The 20,205-nt window shown below is 41.9% G+C and overlaps 1 protein-coding gene across 16 annotated transcripts in view; it reads left to right on the forward strand.

The window, feature by feature from the left end:
* The first annotated feature begins 1,018 nt into the window (after positions 1-1,018).
* Positions 1,019-20,205, forward strand: part of LOC138740690 (muscleblind-like protein 3) — a 118,342-nt gene continuing 99,155 nt past the window's right edge. For 9 of the 16 annotated variants that reach the window (XM_069893692.1, XM_069893695.1, XM_069893696.1 and 6 more), the window contains exon 1: positions 1,020-1,246. In XM_069893692.1, coding sequence (XP_069749793.1) covers positions 1,073-1,246 — 174 coding nt within the window. In that variant the 5' untranslated portion in view covers positions 1,020-1,072. Of the gene's footprint in view, positions 1,247-7,181; positions 7,709-20,205 lie in introns of those variants that run through there. The other 7 variants (XM_069893697.1, XM_069893698.1, XM_069893701.1 and 4 more) reach the window with 3 other exon arrangements.

Below are 20,205 nucleotides of genomic sequence, written 5' to 3' on the forward strand. Positions count from 1 at the left end.
TTCACCATGTGCAGCTTTATGAAGGGAAATGGCCCTTTTTTAATCTCCAATGGCTGACAGCAAAATACTGCACAGTTAGTGTCTGAACATTTTATGGCATATCGGTACAACTGTCGTTTGATTATCAAGGTTATGAAGGAGAGCTTGTATGTTTTCACGTTTTCCCTGATATCTTCTTTCTTTGTCCACAGGTTGTTGAAAAGTGCCTTTACTGAAGAATCTGCTGCTTGGATTTCTATCCTGCTTTTCCCCTCTTTTTTGGTTTTACTTAAAGCAGCTTTGGAGACGACAATTCACCCATCCTTTATGTTTTGCTGAGCACCCAGTTTTTTTTCCTCTTCCCTGCCTTTTCGAGGTTCAACAGTAGCCTCTCTCTCTCTCTCTCTCTCTCTCTCTCTCTCTCTCTCTCTCTCTCTCTCTCTCTCTCTCTCTCTCTCTATCTCTCTCTCTATCTCTCTCTCTCTCTCTCTTCCCCCCCACCCCCCCCCTGCTCCATCTACATCTTTGACCGTTTTACGATCAGTTAATGTGTGATCTTGGGAACAGAAGCGAGAAATCGTCACCTCCCTCTCCCCAAGAGAAGCAAAGCTTTAACTGTAACCAGAAGCACGGACAACAACATATGCTACGAGAGAATTAATCAGAACCAGTTACTGGAGAGAACGGAATTTCACTGACAGGCTGCTGTCATTATTTGAGCAAGTTCTACCCTTGGCACAAAAGACGATATATATTTTTCTGCCAACGCATATCGAAAGGGGCTAACCCATTGATCAATGCCCACCAATTTGTGTGATGAATTATTTTTAATTTAAGATTAGCTCTTTGACCAATGTCATGAATCTGCACAGTGATCTGACTAACTGAAAACCTAAGTGCTGAGAAGAAAAAAAAGGAATATATTTTTTAACCAAAGGAACAAGTTTATTTGTTGAGTTATAATTTTAAATTACTTTTCTACACTTTTTTCTAAAACTGATACTGTTCTTGGGGGGGGGGGAGGGAGGGGTTGGGGGAAAACAAATAAAGTGGGGGGGATTTTGTTACCCACCTATCCTTTCAGTTTCCTAATATGGCTGTAAATGTTTCGATGATCCGTGACACAAAATGGCTGACTTTGGAAGTGTGTCGAGAATATCAGAGAGGAACTTGTTCTCGTTCCGATGCAGAGTGCAAGTTTGCTCATCCTTCACGCAGTTGCCACGTTGAAAATGGTCGTGTCATTGCCTGCTTTGATTCACTGAAGGTAAGAAGTTGATTAAGTCCAGTAATTTACTCATTTGCTTGCAGGTTAAAGCCACTGACTTGTGGGTACTGATATCACCTTGATTGTTTTCTGTCTTAAAACAACAATGTTGGTAATTCTGATCTTGCTCTCAATGGGTCACACAATATTGCAGTCTGCTTCAGTGCTGCTTAAATGTAAGGCAGACTTTTTCTATCACATGCATTTAAAGGAACAATTGGGACAAATTCCAAAAGCTAGGGCCTTGTGTTTGCAGTTTGGTGCATCAATTTGAGTTCAAAAGTGAAGTCCAACACAGAAGGGGCAAAAAAATTACTCTTAAAGGAACTCAGATTTTGTAAGAGATCAAAACAGATTACCCTTCCCAAGCACCAGCCCTCCCTTCCCCACATTGGGGTTTGCAGGTATTCATGAGCTGAATTTTTTTTTACCAGCATTGCAGTCTCGATCAAAATTGCCCTGCACATTTAAGATGCCAGCACTGAACCTTTCAGTTCCTTTGTGTTGGTGTTTTAGAGGTCTGGAGTTGCACTGGATGTCACCCTTTATTTCTTGGGGTCAGAAATAAAAGGTATGCTCCAGTTGAATGATGCATTGCATCGTACAATCAAAAAAATCTATGGCAGAGAAGGACGACATTCAGTCCAATGCATCATCCTAGCTAAAAGTTGAGCAATTCAGATTATTATTCCCACTTGTTTCTTGGACTTTGTCCTTGACAGGTTTTCAAATGCACACCAAGGTACCTTTTAAATGTAGTGAGAGTGGCCAATGTTTCCCATGCAAGCATCAAGTTCCAGATCCCTCCCTATGGATGAAAAATATTTGCACTTCCTTCCAAATTTTCAGCTTATTAACTTGTAACTCTGTCCATTTATTTATCAACTTTTCAGCCAAAGAAAATAGGTCTTTCCTGTTTATCCTGTTGGTCCTTTCATAATTTTATGCACCTCAAATAAATTGCCTCTCAGTCTAATTTATCCTAAAGAAAACAAATCCCAGTGATGTACAGTCTCTCTTCAAACTTGTAATTCTCCAGCCGTGGTCTCAACCTTGCAGATCTCTTTTGCAGTGCGGTGTGGTGTACCTTTGGAGTGTTGACCCAACATGGTTTACGTGATGTCTTTACCCCGTGTTCCATGTCCACCAAAATGTTAGAGGAACTCAGCCACTCATTTCAGCAGCGATAGGAGAAAAAGATGTATTGCTGATGTTTCAGGCCTGAGCCCTTCAAGGAAAATTCAGAAAAGGCAGAAGCAGGATGCATCAGAAAGTCTTAGAATTCAAACAATAGGGGAGGAATCTAGGCCAACAAAGGGTGTTCGTTGGATGTGATGAAGGACAGGGTGAGAATTTAATCATGTGTGACATGAAATTTATCCATGTACACTACCCAACATGGGTACCTGATGTCTCTGCCCCTGTGCTCTTGCATCAACCCCTTCATCTTGGGATTTGTGGCCCTGCGTCTTTCCAGTGAACTACCATTTATTTTTTATTTCCAAGCCTTTTATTCACCCCAAAGCAATTGCACTAGGTAATCTGGGATTTAAATTCCATTTGTCTCTCTAAACCTAATTTCACAATGCATTCATTTCTTCCCACATTCCTCAATTTTCTTTCTCACCAAAAAAAAACTTGTCAATTTTAGTGTCATCTTCAGACTTCTTACTAATGGACCCTATAATTTGAGTCCAAATAGTTGTTATGAACCACAACGATCCCTGCTGCTAAAACACCACTTGACTTTTACCTTATTCTTTCACTAAGCCTGACTTCAATCTTACCTACCTGTTTACCTTGATATCATTTGTTTTTTTTTTCCCTATCTGATCAAATTGTCCGTAGTCCTTGCTATATTAACACTGTTCAGGTCATCTCAAATGCAGTGCTCATCGATTGTATGTATTATCTCCTCATCAGTCCTGACCTCCCCACATTTGTCCTTGACAGCCCTGATTCTCTCTAAATGCTGATTTAGGCTGCCCTGCAGACAGCTTTTCCAATAAGTTGCCAATGTCATGCCTGTATTTATTTTGACCCTTCCTCCTTCGTTAAATATAAATTCAGAGAGTTTTATAGCAGGGAAACAGGCCTTTCAGATTAACTCGTCCATGCCAGCCACCTTGCCCAACTGAGCTTCTCACCGTTGTCTATGTTTAGCTCCTATTCCCTCTAAACCTATCCCATCCATTTGCCTGTCCAAATGCTTTTTAGACATTGTAATTGTACCACCCAACTACTTTCTTTTGCAGTCCATTTCATATGTCCACCACCCTCTGTGTGGAAAAAGGTATCCCTGAGGTCCCCTTTAAATCTGTCCTCTCACCTTAAACCTAAACATTCTCGTTTGAGACCTCTCCACCCTAACTAAAACACTGACTGCCCAATTTATCCATACCCATATGAATTATTTACCTTTTGTAAGGCCACCCATCTTATTCATAGACTCTCTTTGTACCCCAAGTCTTCCAGTCCCAGTAATGTCTCTTATCATCTTTTTTCCCCCTTTCCAGCTTAATGACCAGAACAATAAAACCACTTTGGCTATTTCTGGCACTCCAGCACCACAATTGTAGCAAAATTGGAAAATGATGGTGCGTCAATACTTTTTCTTCCCTTGGTAGAGTGTCAGTTTGTTTTCATTCTTTCGTAGAGTTGTTGCATTGAAAGAAAATCTATAATTTTGAAATTTAGACTTCAGCATGGTTACAGAGCCTTTTGGCTCACAAGGCTGTGCTGCCCAATTACAGCCAATTGACCTACAACCCCAGTACGTTTTGAAAGCTGTGTCATTGGCTGCCATGAAGGAGTGTTTTATTGGAGTCTGAATTATTCAATTTTAAAGGAGCTGGGTCCTATAGTATATCCTTCCTCCATACAAGTCTTATTCTTATTCCTAGATGTTGATGTAGTTAATTAGAACTGGGTAGAAGAACTGAATAGTCTATTGCTGTTGCCGTCATTGTGGATTTGCATTCTTAATGCTTTTATTCCAAAAAAAACCTCTTGTCCATTTTTTTTGGAATGTTGATTTCACTGACTTGGCCGGCATTTATTGTCCACCTTTGGTTGCCCTTGAATAAATGAGCTTGTTGTGCCATATCAAAGCTGATGGAAAAATGGTTGAAGCTAGACATCAGACAGATGCAGCATGAATTCAAGAATGGCTGGTCCTGTTTGATAAAAATTACCTGAGTTTTTAGAGGCTATAGCAAACTCGGGTGGACATTGTGTACCTGGATTTCCAGAAGGCATTCGATAAGGTGTTAAAGGACTAATCCATATGATAAGGATGCATGGAGTTGAGGGTAATGTGTTAGAATGAAGAGAGGATTGGTAAACCAATAGAAGGCAGAGAATTGGACTAAATGGATGTTTCTCTAGATGGCAATCAGTAGTGAGTGGAGATTTTGGTGTAGGGCCCACAACTGTTTACGATTTTTGGAGTGTAAAGAGTAACTAAAGCCCTTTTTCCACTGGCATCCCCGTTAACTGGCCACGCAGTGTCCCGGGATAGGAAGCTGTTTGTGCTGTTTCCACTGGGCTACCTTTAACCTGGACACTGACTGCTTTTCCACTGAATAACAACTCATCCCTGGTGATCGGAGAGTCCACCTTTGAATGGAATGGATGGAAGTTGCCCTTTTCCCTCTGGTTTAATCAGCCGATGCCGAAGATACGAGTAGGGGTCGAGGCTGTCAATCTCCGACATGATTTGACTCCAGTGCGCTGATTGTTTTCCTTTTCCATTGGACCTGTAACAGGTTAGTTCCCCATTTTAATTCCTGGGACAAGGTGCCAGTGGAAAGGGGGCTTGTGTTTGCTGATGACACTAAATTGATTGGAAAAACAATTGTAGAAGACTCTCTTCAGAGAGATTATAGATAAGTGAGTGAACAAGGGTCAGGCAGATGGAGTGCAATGCATGTTAATATGAGATCATCCATCATCGAAGAAAAAAAAAAGAGGACCAGATTACTTAAATGGTGAACATTGTGGCATACTCTTGTGCAGAGAGACTTGGGATTGCCTGGGTATGAATTATAAAAGTTTGGTTTCCAGGGGCAACTGTTAATCAAGAAGTCCAATGGAATGTTGACCATTGTTGCTGGAGGATTGAATTTAAGAGCAAACTGCTGCAATGGTACAGGGTACAGGTGAGGTTGCACCTGGAGCTCTGCTCTCCTTACTGGAGAAAGGTTGCACTGGCTTTAGAGGTGGTGCAGAGGAGGTTCACTAGGTTGATTCTCGATAAGAGGGTGTTAGTCTCTGATTGCGTCGTGTGGGATTATACCCACAGGAATTCAGAAGAATAAGGGGAGAACTTTGTTGAAACATACAAAATTATGAAATAAGGCAGTGGCAAGGAAGTGATTCTCACTGGCAGATGAAGCTGGAAGTAGGAACATTGCCTCAAGTTTCAGGGGAATAGTTTTAGGACTGAGATGAGGAGGAACTGCTTCTTCCAGAGACCAGGAAATCTGTGCAATTTTCTGCCCAAGGAAGCAGTAGAGGCTGCCTCATTAAATGAACATTTTGGTATTGGAGGTTAATTGTGGGAGGGGGGAGAGAATGGCAGAGCTAGCTCGATGGGTCAGAAAGCCAACCCCCCTACTCCCATTCTTTATGCTCTCATTGCTGGGGATTTGGAGTAACACAATTCCCAGACTAGGTAAGGGTGTGAGCCAGGTTTCAATGGGAAAAAAATTAAAATACCAATTAAAGTTAAATCCCACAGCTACAGTGAGGATTTGACCTGTTGTCGAGACATTGTAGATCCAATCCTATGAGTTACTAGTCAAGGAATTTAAATGTACCACCCCTGCAACACAATAGCATTTCGCCTTTGAAATCCATTTATGTTCCTTCCCTTCAACAAAAAAGCATCAGTATCCTTTCATGTCTAGTGTAACTTTGTGCCAATTGTATTTCCAGTCACAAGAATGCTTTATCTTAAGACTGTTAACCAATGTTTCTAATGGAGAGTACAGATCTGTGAATTAGGTAGATGAACACCAGGACCTGTGGTGTAAAACATTATTATCCAAAGGCATCAAGGCAAGAAGTTAAGTCATATTTCAGCCAGTTATTCACAATCTAAGACATAGGAACAGGATTGTCTTTTTGTCCTTCAGACCTGCCAAGATATTCAATGAGATCCTGGCTAAAGCACCTTACTTACATCTTCCTGTTAAATATACTTTCCTTGCATCACTTTGGAGCCAGTTAGTGATCACTTTCCTGAACTTGCGTATGGCTCTCTGCTTACGGGAATCCAAAAGTATGAGGTTTCTTCCTTAATCATTTATTTTGAAACTGTGAGCCCTGGTTTTAATTTTCCCAATCATTGGATACTGACTAGCATCCACCATGGCAACACCTGAAAAAAGGTCATTATTTCAATGTGACCATCTCTCTTTCTTATGAGCTTGAATAGACATGAAAGGGCAACAAAACTTGAGGACCATTCCACTCATCAACTTAATAAAACTGTTTTGGATATTCTCAAATGTAAATATCTCCTTCACCCAGTCGAGATATAGATTGCATACTGCGTTCCATTTCATGGAAATTTCAGATGGTTGTAGTGCAATTTTGCTCTTAAACTCCAGAACTTTTATAACAATAAGACTGAAAGGTGCAGAGAAGATTTACTAAATGTTGCCCAGACTTCAGGAACAGTTGGCATAGCGGTTAGCGCAACACCTTTACAGCGTCAGCAATTGGGACTGGGGTTAGAACCCCACTCTGTCTGGAAGGAGTTGGTATGTTCTCCCCATGTCTGCATTGGTTTTCCCAGGGGCTCTGGTTTCCTTCCACTGTTCAAAATGTACCTGGGTTGAAGGTTAATTGGGGGTAAGTTGGGTGGCACAGACTCGTGGACTGAAATAGCCTGCTTCCGTGCTATGTCTAAATTTAAATAAAAAAATTAACTGAGTTTCTGGGAAAGGTTAAACAGATTAGGACTTTATTCCCTGGAGCGTAGAAGAATGAGGGGAAATTTGAGAGAGATGTACAAATTATGAGTATAGACTGAATAAATGCACGTTGGCTTTTTCCACTGCGGTTAGGCAAGATGTAAACCAGAGAACATGGGTTAAGAGTGAAAAGGGAAAAGTTGAGGGGGATCTTCTTCACACAGAAAGTAGTGGGAGCATGGAGCGACTTGCCAGCTGAAGTGGTGAATGCTGGCTCGATTTTCACATATAAGAAAAACTTGGATAGACACATGGATGGGAGGGCCATGGAGGGCTATGAACTGGGTGCATGTCAGTGAGACTGGGTAGAATAAGAGTTTGACACAGACTAGACAGGCCGAATGGCTTGTTTTTTTCACTGTGATGTTCTATGGTTCTAACAAAGGTAACGTTCCATTGGCTGGACTGGAGGGCAATAGTTATAAAGAGGAGTGGTCACTGGAGGCTGGGGGTGATCTTACAGAATCATGAGAGGCATAAGGTAAGGTACGTGGTCACAAACATTTCCCCAGGTTAGGGAAGACAAATTAGAAGACATAGATTTAAGGAAAGAGAGGACCTGGGGAGAGGTTTTTCACATTTCTGTGATGAGGATAGGGAATGAGCTGCCAGAGTAACTGATAGAGATGGGGAGAATTGTAACATTTAAAATACATTTAGACAAGTACTTGGATAGAGGGAGATGGGCCAAACACAGGCACGTATATGGTGGACTGAAGGGACTCAGAGATTCTAACTACAGTACATGTATATTAACGTCCTGAGATTTGTATTCAAGGTCAGCTCTTTCCTTCATTTTATTCAGATTTTTCCAACTGAACTGGATAACTTCCCTTTTCTCCTTGCCTTAATCTGCCATCATTTTGCATGCCTTTGTGGGAATCATGGGTCATTCTTCCATTTGGCTGTAACTCTATTCCCTTGATACCAATTCTATCCTTTCTCCTGGCAACTATCAAAGCTAAAGGAGCCCATTACAGCTTTAGATCTCTGCAAGCAACATTTGAGATCCCTCATCCTCTCCTCACCAAGACCACCCTCCTTTAATAATCCCACTTCAAGCCACTCATAGCATGGAGGAGTCACGTGATGGAGTAGTGGCCGGACGGTGAACTCCAGCCCTCTCCAGAAAAGTCGGGAAAAACAAAGGAAAACACAAAGGCACAGAAATAAAAGTTACAGAAAAGTGAGTATAAAGGTGGAAAGAAGATGGCGACAAAAAAAGAAAAATCGAAAGCAACGGTAAGAAGAGAGGAAGAGAAGACAACGGAGGAAAAAGGTGAAGGCCTTACCTGTTCGAAGAGGCCCGCTGCGGAGAGAGAAACCCGCTCCCTCAGGTCGGTAAATAATGGACTACAAAAATGGCTCGCTGAGCCGAGTAAAAGTGCGCAACCGCGCATGCGCGATGCGAATGAAAAAAAACACACCAACGGGAGGGGTGACCAGCTGGGGAGTCGATCTCCACAGCCGGCAACGACAGCTGCAGAACACCTGCAGCAAGAAGAGACCACAAAAGACAATAGAAACAAGAAAGAAGAGAAGGAAAGGGCAACAAAGAAACAACAGATGGCCAACCCAGAGGAAGAAGAAGAGGAAGAGGAAGAGTACAGTGAAATAGAAGAAGAAAAGAAAGGCAAGATAAAGAAGGTACTTTCTCTTATTAAAGGATACATGGAGTCATTTAAAGAATGGCAAACACAGGAATTTAATGATTTAAGAAAAAGAATAAACAACACAGAAGAGAAAATGAATAAAATAGAGATGACCTTAACAGAAATGAGAAAGAAAATGGACAAGATGGAAGAGCAGGCAGTAGCAGCAGAAATGGAGGTAGAAGACTTAAAAAAGAAATTGGAGGAATCTAATAAAAAAACTAAAGAGACACAAGAACTACTAGCTCAAAAAATAGATACAATGGAAAATTCTTTTTTTTCTTTGGCTTGGCTTCGCGGACGAAGATTTATGGAGGGGGTAAAAAGTCCACGTCAGCTGCAGGCTCGTTTGTGGCTGACAAGTCCGATGCGGGACAGGCAGACACGATTGCAGCGGTTGCAGGGGAAAATTGGTGGGTTGGGGTTGGGTGTTGGGTTTTTCCTCCTTTGCCTTTTGTCAGTGAGGTAGGCTCTGCAGTCTTCTTCAAAGGAGGTTGCTGCCCGCCAAACTGTGAGGCGCCAAGATGCACGGTTTGAGGCGATATCAGCCCACTGGCGGTGGTCAATGTGGCAGGCACCAAGAGATTTCTTTAGGCAGTCCTTGTACCTTTTCTTTGGTGCATCTCTGTCACGGTGGCCAGTGGAGAGCTCGCCATATAACACGATCTTGGGAAGGCGATGGTCCTCCATTCTGGAGACGTGACCCATCCAGCGCAGCTGGATCTTCAGCAGCGTGGACTCGATGCTGTCGACCTCTGCCATCTCGAGTACTTCGACGTTAGGGATGTAAGCGCTCCAATGGATGTTGAGGATGGAGCGGAGACAACGCTGGTGGAAGCGTTCTAGGAGCCGTAGGTGGTGCCGGTAGAGGACCCATGATTCGGAGCCGAACAGGAGTGTGGGTATGACAACGGCTCTGTATACGCTTATCTTTGTGAGGTTTTTCAGTTGGTTGTTTTTCCAGACTCTTTTGTGTAGTCTTCCAAAGGCGCTATTTGCCTTGGCGAGTCTGTTGTCTATCTCATTGTCGATCCTTGCATCTGATGAAATGGTGCAGCCGAGATAGGTAAACTGGTTGACCGTTTTGAGTTTTGTGTGCCCGATGGAGATGTGGGGGGGCTGGTAATCATGGTGGGGAGCTGGCTGATGGAGGACCTCAGTTTTCTTCAGGCTGACTTCCAGGCCAAACATTTTGGCAGTTTCCGCAAAGCAGGACGTCAAGCGCTGAAGAGCTGGCTCTGAATGGGCAACTAAAGCGGCATCGTCTGCAAAGAGTAGTTCACGGACAAGTTTCTCTTGTGTCTTGGTGTGAGCTTGCAGGCGCCTCAGATTGAAGACACTGCCATCCGTGCGGTACCGGATGTAAACAGCGTCTTCATTGTTGGGGTCTTTCATGGCTTGGTTCAGCATCATGCTGAAGAAGATTGAAAAGAGGGTTGTGACATATGGAAAATTATAACAGAAGAAATAACATAAAGATAGTGGGCCTTAAGGAAGATGAAGAAGGCAAGAATATGAGGGAGTTTATAAAAGAGTGGATCCCTAAGACCCTAGGATGTCCAGAACTACAGTGAGAAATGGAAATAGAAAGGGCACATAGAGAATTGGCCTCTAAACCACAACCACAACAAAAACCAAGATCTATTGTAGTAAAATTCCTAAGATATACTACAAGAGAAAAGGTACTGGAGAAGACAATGGAAAAAGTAAGAGAGGGCAACAAACCACTGGAGTATAAAGGGCAAAAAATCTTCAATTATCCAGATATGTTTTGAACTCCTAAAGAAGAGAAAAGAGTTCAATACAGCAAAGGCGATTTTATGGAAGAAAGGGTATAAATTTATACTAAAGCATCCAGCGGTATTGAAAATATTTATTCCAGGACAACAAAACAGACTATTCTCGGATCCAGAAGAAGCACGAAAATTTGCAGAACAATTACAAAAATAGACTGAGGGAGGAAGACGGGTAATGAGAGTAAAAATGATCACAATTGATATGTATGTGGGTAAAGACAAAAATAGACTGAGGGATGAAGACGGGTAATGAGAGTAAAAATGATCACGATTGATATGTATGCGGGTAAAGAGGTATAAGAGTGAATAGAGACAATGTGCATACGTGAATGTATCTGTACTTAGAGGAAAATATAGATAGTATAGACAAGAATTAATAAGGGAAGGTAATGGAATAGAGAGAATAAGGAGGGAATTAAAAGAGTGACCTTTGTGACATATGAAAAGTGAAATCTTTTCTGGGGGGGCGGGGTGGGGGGAAATAGCAGTCACTGCAAAATCAGTTGACGCTTGCGAGTGGATTCGCAAATCCAAATGGAGAGGGGAGATGTGGTTGTCCGACAAGGGATAAAGGACAACTCAGGAGGGGAAGGGGAGATTGGGGATAAATAAGATAGAAATAGGAGAATAAGGAAAATGTTGGATGTTGTAGGAATGTTGTCTTATAAAGAGTTGAAAATAAGAAAACAGAAATGGAAAAGGAGGAAAGGTAATGATGGAAAAACGGAAAGAGAAGATAAACAAAATATAAAAGGGCTACGCTGAACTATATGACTTTAAATATTAATGGAATACATAACCAAATTAAAAGGAAGAAACTACTAAATTTAAATGAATAAATGTATTCCATTAGAAAAAATAACATATAGGTTAAGAAATAATATTGAAATATTCGAACAAGTATAGGAGCCTTACATTAAATACAATAGCGAAAACCTACCGGGGACAAACATTACCTAAGTTGATGGAAGGAGAAGGAAAGAAAAGAATGGACTCAGTAGAATTTCTGGTGTATTTTTGTTGAATGACAACATTGTCTGACTGGCTTAATGCAACCTAGATTGTATACCTAAAATGGATGAGAGGGGGGGGTGGGGGGGTGGCTTGGGAGGAGGGAGTGGGGGGGAGAAAAAGTCACTGTATATGTGTGAAAAAGAAATAGTGTATATCATGGCTAATGTGATTTATGGTGTGAAAAATAAAAAAAAAAATAAAAAAGCCACTCATAGCATAACCCATCAATCATTTCAATGCCCGCTCTCCCCTCCAGCATGGTCTTCCATCTCCCTCTCGCCAATATTTGAGGTCATTCAAAAATAAGCTACCTTGCATAATTTCCTCCTTTCTCATTGCCCCTCAATTTGCTCATCACCATCGGCTCCTTACCTAACAGCATCTCTGAATTAAAACCTGATTTTAGAGTCATGGAGGTAAACAATGCAAAACAGACCTTTCAGCCAAACTCAACCGTGACAGCCAAGCTGTCTGCCAGAGCTCATCCTATTTGCCTGCCTTTGGCCCATGTATCCCTATAAAAGCTTCACATCCACGTTCCTGTCCAAATGTATTTTAAACATCGTCATTGTCCCCGCCTCTACCACCTAGTTCTATGTACCTATCACTCTTGGTGTGCCTTTTTAAGTCTTTATCCTCTCACCTTGAATGTATGCCATTTGGCTTTGGACTCCTTTTCACTGGGAAATCAAATATGACCGTTCACCCATCCTGTTTCTGAAATCCCCTTCAGATGCTTTGGATGATCATCCCAACTTTTTTTTACACAGCTCCAACATGGCATCCTGATTTTCATGCTTATCAGTGGCAAGATTAGAGATGATAGCCAATCCCTACTTGGTGTTTGAAAGGGTGTATTTGGTCATTACTGTATATTTTGGTGTACAAGGTGACCTTAAGTTATGGCCTCTTCCATCACCCTTAATATTGATGGCCATGCCTTCATCTGTTTGTCTCTCTGTTTGTAAATGCTCGTGTGAAGTATGTTGGAGTGTTTTACTATGGAAGTTCTAAATGGAAGTTTAATTGCTTTCTGGAATGTGGCCTGATTTAAGCCTATAAAATGTTTCAGCCGTACTTTAGTAGAGCATTTGTTCTTGAGAGAAATGAAAATCACCATGGTATTTGTGCACTGAATCCAGTTGTCATTTGAGTCTTGTACATTACTGTCAGTTGTTTGCAAGGATCCAGGTGCCAACAGATGGGTGGTCCAAGTGCATCAAAATGCTCTCAACAGTTCACACAGCTCCCTGTTGTTGAATTTAGGCATCCAGCATAATCACAGGCCCTTTTGGCCCATGAGACCGTGCCGCCCAATTACATCCAATTGACCTACAACCCTGGTGCGTCATGGACGGTGGGAGGAAACCAGAGCTCCTGGGGGGAGAAAACCCATGCAGCCACGGGGAGAATGTACAAATTCCTTACAGACCACGCAGGATTTGAAACCCCAGTCCTGATCGCTGGCTCTGGAACAGCATTGCGCTAATCTCTTCGCCAACTGTGCAGCTGAAAAGTAGCTGGTTTCATTTTAGATGGGCATTGTAGTGCAAGCTCAGCTGGTGACAAACATTGAGACTCCAAAAGAAGTGGATATTTAATTTGAACTGTATGTTGTGCTCCAAGTGCGATCTAACCAATGTTTTGCACAACTCCAACATGGCTTATCAGTGGCAAGGTTATTTGATATTTCATCCCTACTTGCTGTTTGAAAGAAGATATTTAATAATTACTGTATATTTTGGTGTATAAGTTGACCTTCAGATAAGTTGGGCCTCCATTATCACTTTAATTAATGGTTTTATCCTACATTGGGTATATAAGTCAACCCTGCCCTCCCCCCCCCCCCCCAATTTTCTGCAAGGAACATGCCAAAGACTGCTGTCTGTGCCCCCTAACCCAAACTTTGTTACAACTCTGCAGTCGCCAAGTAACAAATCTGTAAATTAAACATTAAAAAAAATATAAATAAAAATCATTTATATAAAAAAAACCTTTTGCTTCTGGCTGGGAAGATGCCATACGGTGCTGAGTCCATGTCTTCAGCACCTGCTGCAGCCGGAGTAGGTAACAGCAACTCCATTCTCCACATCAGGTGTGGTGCTGTCCACATTGAAGAAGTCTCCTCGCTGCCCAATGGTGCTCGGTGCAGGAACCAAGGCTACGTGTTGGATAGGGGTGGGGGTGGGTACCGGTTTCTAGGCAGGAGTGGGGACCTTGGACTCTACAATTGTAAAATGTCTTGGTGGGTCATGGTGGCAGTGGGGAGGTGTCGGAGAGCGGCGGCACCAGTGGTGGGGAGATGTTTCTGGTCAGTTTACAAGCTGACCAGAGCGGTTTTTTTTTAGTTGAATTTAAGGTCCATTTTTGTATCTGGCATATAAAACAACCCCTGATTTTTTGACTGCCTTTTGAGGGTTTCAAGGGTCAACTTGCACTGAAATATATGGTAACTTTTTTAGTTCATTTGATGAATTGTTTTGTTGTGTCAGATGTGAAGGAATGAAAATATATTTACAATTCTTGTTGATGTGTAAATTAGACAAAAACATGAAGATGACGGTGGGATTGTTCTCTTTTCCTCTGGGAATGAGATTGCAGGTTTATCCAAAGAAGTCTTGGAAAGTTGCTGCAAATGTGTTTATAGATTGTAGAATGGCATGGTGGGACACCCTAGTGATTGATGGCTCTAATCAAGGGAACTACTCCACCTTGGAAGATTCAGCCTTTTTGGAGATCATGTTGGCAAATAACTGAACCTCTTGTTTTATCTGCTTTGGAATGCTGTTTTGCACCTGTTCCACTTTAGCCCCTTTTCCACTAGCTGTGCAGTGTCCTAGGATAGGGAACCCTTTATGCCATTTCCACTGGGCCACCCATAACTGAACACTGTCATCCCTGGGGATCACCCTTCAACTGGAAACGTGACTTTCTGCTGTCCCTTTTCCATTGGTATTTATCAGTATGCCAGCATTAGCAAATGCCTGGGATACGAGTAGGGATGGAAACATTTAATCCCCGGTGTGAAACAATGTCATTTGATGCCAGCATATGCACAGAGTTCCTTTTCCACTGGATCCTGACCCAGCAAATTCCCAATTAATTCCTGGGACAAGGTCCCAATGGAAAAGGGGCTATTTTGTCAGTGGTTTTCAAACGTTTTCTTTCCATGCACATATTACTTTAAGTAATCCCTATGCCATAGGTGCTCTGTGATTAGTAAGGTAGTATGTGAGTGGGAAGGGAAGGTTGAGAATCACTGCTCTAGACCCAATTATTACTGAAATATTTTATTTGAGAAAAATTGTCATTGGTCCATTTCCTTTGGAGTTATGAAACCATGCACATAGTGAGTCAATTAGGTACCATTAAAAGTGGTTTTGAAGCATTTTCTTTCCACTCGCATACCACTTTAAGTAATCCCTTACTAATCACAGAGCACCTATGGCATAGGGAATACTTAGTTTTCATTCCACTCACGTACCACTATTGAAAACCACTGGGTTAGATCATGGTTGAACTATTGTGTACAATTCTGGTTGCCACATTATCGGAAGGATGCGGTTACAGCGAAGTGAATGCAGAAGAAGTTAACCAGGATGTTATCTGGAATGGAGAGCCATAATTATATGGAGAGATTGCACATTTAAATAAACTAAGCATTGAATCTACACAAATCTTCAGGAAATGTACTTAAATAGACATTGTCACCAATTCATCATGAACAATGTAATTTTAAATCTTAACCAGGCAATAAATACAGTGAAGGACTACAACTTGCTTGCATTGTGTTGATAATGTCCCATCTGTACATCCAATTGCTGCATGGTCTGTTAAAATAAAGTGGGTGTATGCAAGCCGTTAAGAATTCCAGGTTGTGTGACTCCTCCCAGGCTTTGGTGATGCTCAACTCTTAGTGACATCTGCTTCATACTTTAACACCGCCTATTTGTTTGATCTTCAGCTTTTGACTTCACTTTTTTAAAAATAAAAGGCAGTTAGTAAATGAGTTTATTAATGACCCGGGAAGAGGTTGGAAGTCAGCTCGATGTCAATCAATTTGCACCTCCAAGTTCTCAGTGTATTGGGATAGCTCGAGCTACTGGTTTGGAAACGTTGAGTGGCAAGGGTAATTGAGTTAGAGGGATACTTGGGTATTGCTGACAGCTGTTTGTAAGGAGGTTCATCCCAATTTATTTGTAACTTTTTCCAAGGTAACAGAAGGGGTTGGAGAGGAGTGAGAAGGGAACATAGAGGTGGGAGGGATGGGGTAGGAAATGGACTGAGGAGCAGAGGATGGCATAGCTCTATCATAAGGATGGCTCCTTATTTAAACAGTCTCCTAGTTCAAGATTCTCTCTCGAGATGAAACATCTCTCCATATCCACTCTTATAGGTTTCAAACAATTCTTTTTCTCTTTTACACTTCCCCCTTATCCAGCTTCTTCAACCTTTTCTAATAATTGAACTGGCCCAGTGGTCTTGTCTGCACTGCTTCCAAAGCATTGACATCCTTCCTTGAGACAACCTCTATACATAATGAGAACAGAATGATCTCCCGCTCTATAACTGATACATAAACTCCCTACATTTGCCTTCAATTCCCCTTGCAATTATCAACAGCATTCTGTCAGCTTACCTAATTGCTTGTGGGAACAGTATACCAGCCTTTTGGGCATCATGGACAGGGACACTTGGATCCCTCTGCAGTCTCTCACCATTAAGATCTATTTTCAAACCTGTCAATATGAACTTCATAATTTCTCACATTCTACTCCATTTGTTCAATTTGCCCTTGACAATCCCTCTCTCTCCCTTAATCCTCTTTGCATCTTGCCACTCTCAAACAGATCACTCGCGTCCATAATCTTTCTATTCTCTGTCGCCAATGTCTCATGTTCCACATCCCCTACCCCTTTGATTCCCTGATCTTTATAGCCACAAGCTGCCCTCCCACCATCATGCTTGCCTGCTCAATCCCTGACTATGAATGGAATATACAGAGCCTGAACTGTCTTCCGTTCCTTTCCAATCATCCCTGGCTTGGTATCGGGTGACTAATTTTGAGGTACAAACACACCAGTATCATAGAGTTGTACACCCTGGAAATGGGCTTGCTTTGGCCCAACTTGTCAATGCTGACCAGGTTGTTTACCTGAGCTCATCCCACCTTTGGCCCACATCCTTCTAAACATCTCCTATCCATGTACATGTCTAAATGTCTTTTAAATGATGCAGTTGTACCCAACTCCACCACTGGCTCTGGCAGCTCATTCCATATACCTACTGCCTTCTGTCAACAAGTTGCTCCTCTTGAAAACAATTGGCCACTTGTGCCTGCTCTTTTATTCCTTCTGACCTTTAACCTTAGTACCATTCTTGTGCCCTAACTTCCATATCCATTTTTTTCTTAAATATCAAAAAAGCTATCATGTTCTTTTGAAGGCCTGTGGCTGTTTGGATATGGAATTCCAAAGAATCACTGAAGCATTTGATACTTTGTTAGAAATGGAAAAAGGCTAAAGGTAGTTGAAATTCTGAGTTAGACGTACAGCACAGAAGCAGGCCCTTTGCCCACCACATTCATGTCAACTTTTGCCCATCCACATTCATTCATATTCTGTCATCCCTATTTATGTTCCTATCCAAATGCCTCTTGAACAGAGTGATTGCATTGATTCCACTATCTCTTTCACAGACCAATTTAAATTAAATTTAAAATTTAAAGGTAAATTTAGACATAGAGTGCGGTAAAGGCCATTTTTCCCCACGAAGCAGTGCCACTCAATTTATACTCAATTAACCTACAACCCCCGGTACGTTTTGAAGGGTGGGAGGAAACCAGACCCCCTGGTGAAAAATTCCATGGAGATACAGGAAAATGTACAAACTCCTTAAAAGCAGTGGGGACTCAAACCCTGGTCCTAGTTGTTGGCACTGGAAAAACAATTGCTTTTTTTAAAGTAAAGCATTCAAATCCCTTTGAAAATTCCTTCCTCTCACCCTAAACCCATGCCTCTTATTTTTGATGCTTTTATCACTACTCTTGTTGGAAAAAGATGATGATAATCTTTGCCTCTCATAATCGAAAATACTTCTCAAGTGTTAACCAGGATAATGATTGTCATGAAGGATAAAGGGTGGAAAGAAAATAAGTTAGCTGGAGAATAAATGACAAAACAGGTCAAGGTGATGGGAAAGAATGATAAGCAGAGAAGAAATAGAGTTTAATTTTTAATTTAGATATACTGCATGGTAACAGGTCATTTCGACCCATGAGTCTGCTACCCAGTCAACCTACAACACTGGTACATTTTGAACAGTGGGAGGAAACCGGAGCATGGAGAGGAAAACCTATGCAGACACAGGATAAACGTACCCACTCATTGCAGACAGTGTGGGATTGAATCCTGATGGCTGGTGCTGAAACTCTAACCATGCTGCTCTAACAAAGTTATTCAAGAGGCTACAGATGCTGAAATCTGGAGCAAAATGCAAACTGCAGGAGGAACTCTGGACTCCTGGGTTGGGGGGGGGGGGGGGGGGGAGTGTGTCCGGGACCATCCACGGTGGTAAATGGACAGTCAGTGTTTTGGGCTGAGACCCTTCCTCTGAACTGAAGGAGTAGAGGAGAGATGGCTTGTGTAAAGAAGTAAGTGGGCAGAGATGAGGCAAGTACAGTCTGGCAAAAGATGGATCCAGATGACTAGCAGGGAAGGATGGAGATGGCAATAAGAGGTGATGAGTGGAAACAATTGCTGGCGAACTAAGGGAAGGATGGAGAGCGGATAGAGGCTAGGGGATCTGGTGGGAGGTCTGTATGAAATGGGAATGCAATAAACGTTATCTGAAAAATTAAAGTTGTGTCCTGGAAAATGTTGAACTTAATAGAGAGTCCAAAAGGCTGGAATATGCCCAGCATAAAAATTAAGTACTGCTCCTCAATCTTGAGTTTCTTTGAACATTGGAGGAGGTTGAGAAGAGGGAGTTGAATTGATGTCACTATCTTACTTCTGTCATTATTATCAACTGCTCCAAATGTCTGCAATACGTGACCTGAGGAACAATAGAGTAGTAGGACCTTGCTTGTCACTTTTATCTTTTGTTTCTAAGGAAAATGAGGTTTGGACTAAAAGTCATTGGATTGGGTTTTTGGATGACCAACTTAAATCTGTTCTGCATAATTTTACAAAGAATGAGAGGTTACCTCATTTTGAAAGCCTAGCTGATGGACTCTTTTGTCAGTTTGGAGAGTCCTAAGCAAAGGTAGAGAATTTGAGGATAAAACACTGGGTATTTCAAATTGAAAACTTGCTCACACTACTATGTAAAGAAGTAAGTGGGCAGAGGTTTTTAAAATTTAATTTTAAAGATACAGCATGGTAACAGACCATTTTGGTCCATGGGTCTGTGCTGTCCAATTTATACCCAATTAACCTACACCCCCCTGATACATTTTGAACAGTGGGAGGAAGCCAGAGTCCACAGGGAAAACCCACGCAGACACGGAGGAGAACATACAAATTCCTTACAGACACTGTGGGATTCGAACCCCAGTCCCAATGGTTGGTGCTGTAAAGGCATTGTGCTAACCACTGCACTAACCCTGCTGTCCTATAGTACAGTGGAATGGTAGAATGCTGACTAAACTCAGGGAATAGATTGACTGAGTTTTCAAGGCAGGAAAGTCGAGCTGAGGCAATCCCACTGTCACTGAAGGAAGGACTAGACATTTTCCTATCCAAGTCTCAGGTCCTTGTTTCACCAGGGGGACATGACCCATATTATGTTAATGCAGAGTCTGATGTCGGATGGGGCAAAAAATGAATTGCTGGCTACCATTTATGAAAGATGGAATTGAACTTGTTCAGATAGATAAAAGGTTCAAGAGCTTTCGATGCTAATTTTTAAATGCCAACCTATGGTGGTATTTCTGGGCTCATCTTTGACCTTTGCTAATTAGTTTATGTGCATGATCTAGGGAATGGAATGATCATCTATTTCAAAGTTACCAACAAGAATTCCTCCTTTTCAAACTTTTCCTGAATTTACCCACCACTCTTCCCCTGTCTCTTCCTCACTGACGATCAACACAGGCACATCTCAACGATGTGTGCTTAGCTACTGCTCTACTTACTATACACCCATGATGGTGTGGCCAGGCACAATGCAAATGCCATCTACAAATTTGTTTACGGCACTACGGTCATTGGCAAAATCACAGATGGCAATGAGGAAGTGTACGGGAGGGAGGTAGATTAGCTGAATGAGTGGTGTCACATCAACCTTGCCCTCGATATTAGCAAAGCCAAGGAGCTGAATGTGGGCTTCAGGAGGAAATCGGGTGAACACAAACCTGTCTTCATCAAGGGGTCAGCAGTGGACAGGGTCAAGAGCCTCAAATTATGGTCTGTCCTGGCTCTTTGTTGATACAAGCATGAAAAAGGCTCACCTGCAGCTATACTCTTGAGATGTTTGAGGAGATATCTATATCACCAAAGATTCTTGCAAATTTC

Source organism: Narcine bancroftii, chromosome 8 (genome assembly GCF_036971445.1).
Source record: "Narcine bancroftii isolate sNarBan1 chromosome 8, sNarBan1.hap1, whole genome shotgun sequence".
Taxonomy (NCBI): domain Eukaryota; kingdom Metazoa; phylum Chordata; class Chondrichthyes; order Torpediniformes; family Narcinidae; genus Narcine; species Narcine bancroftii.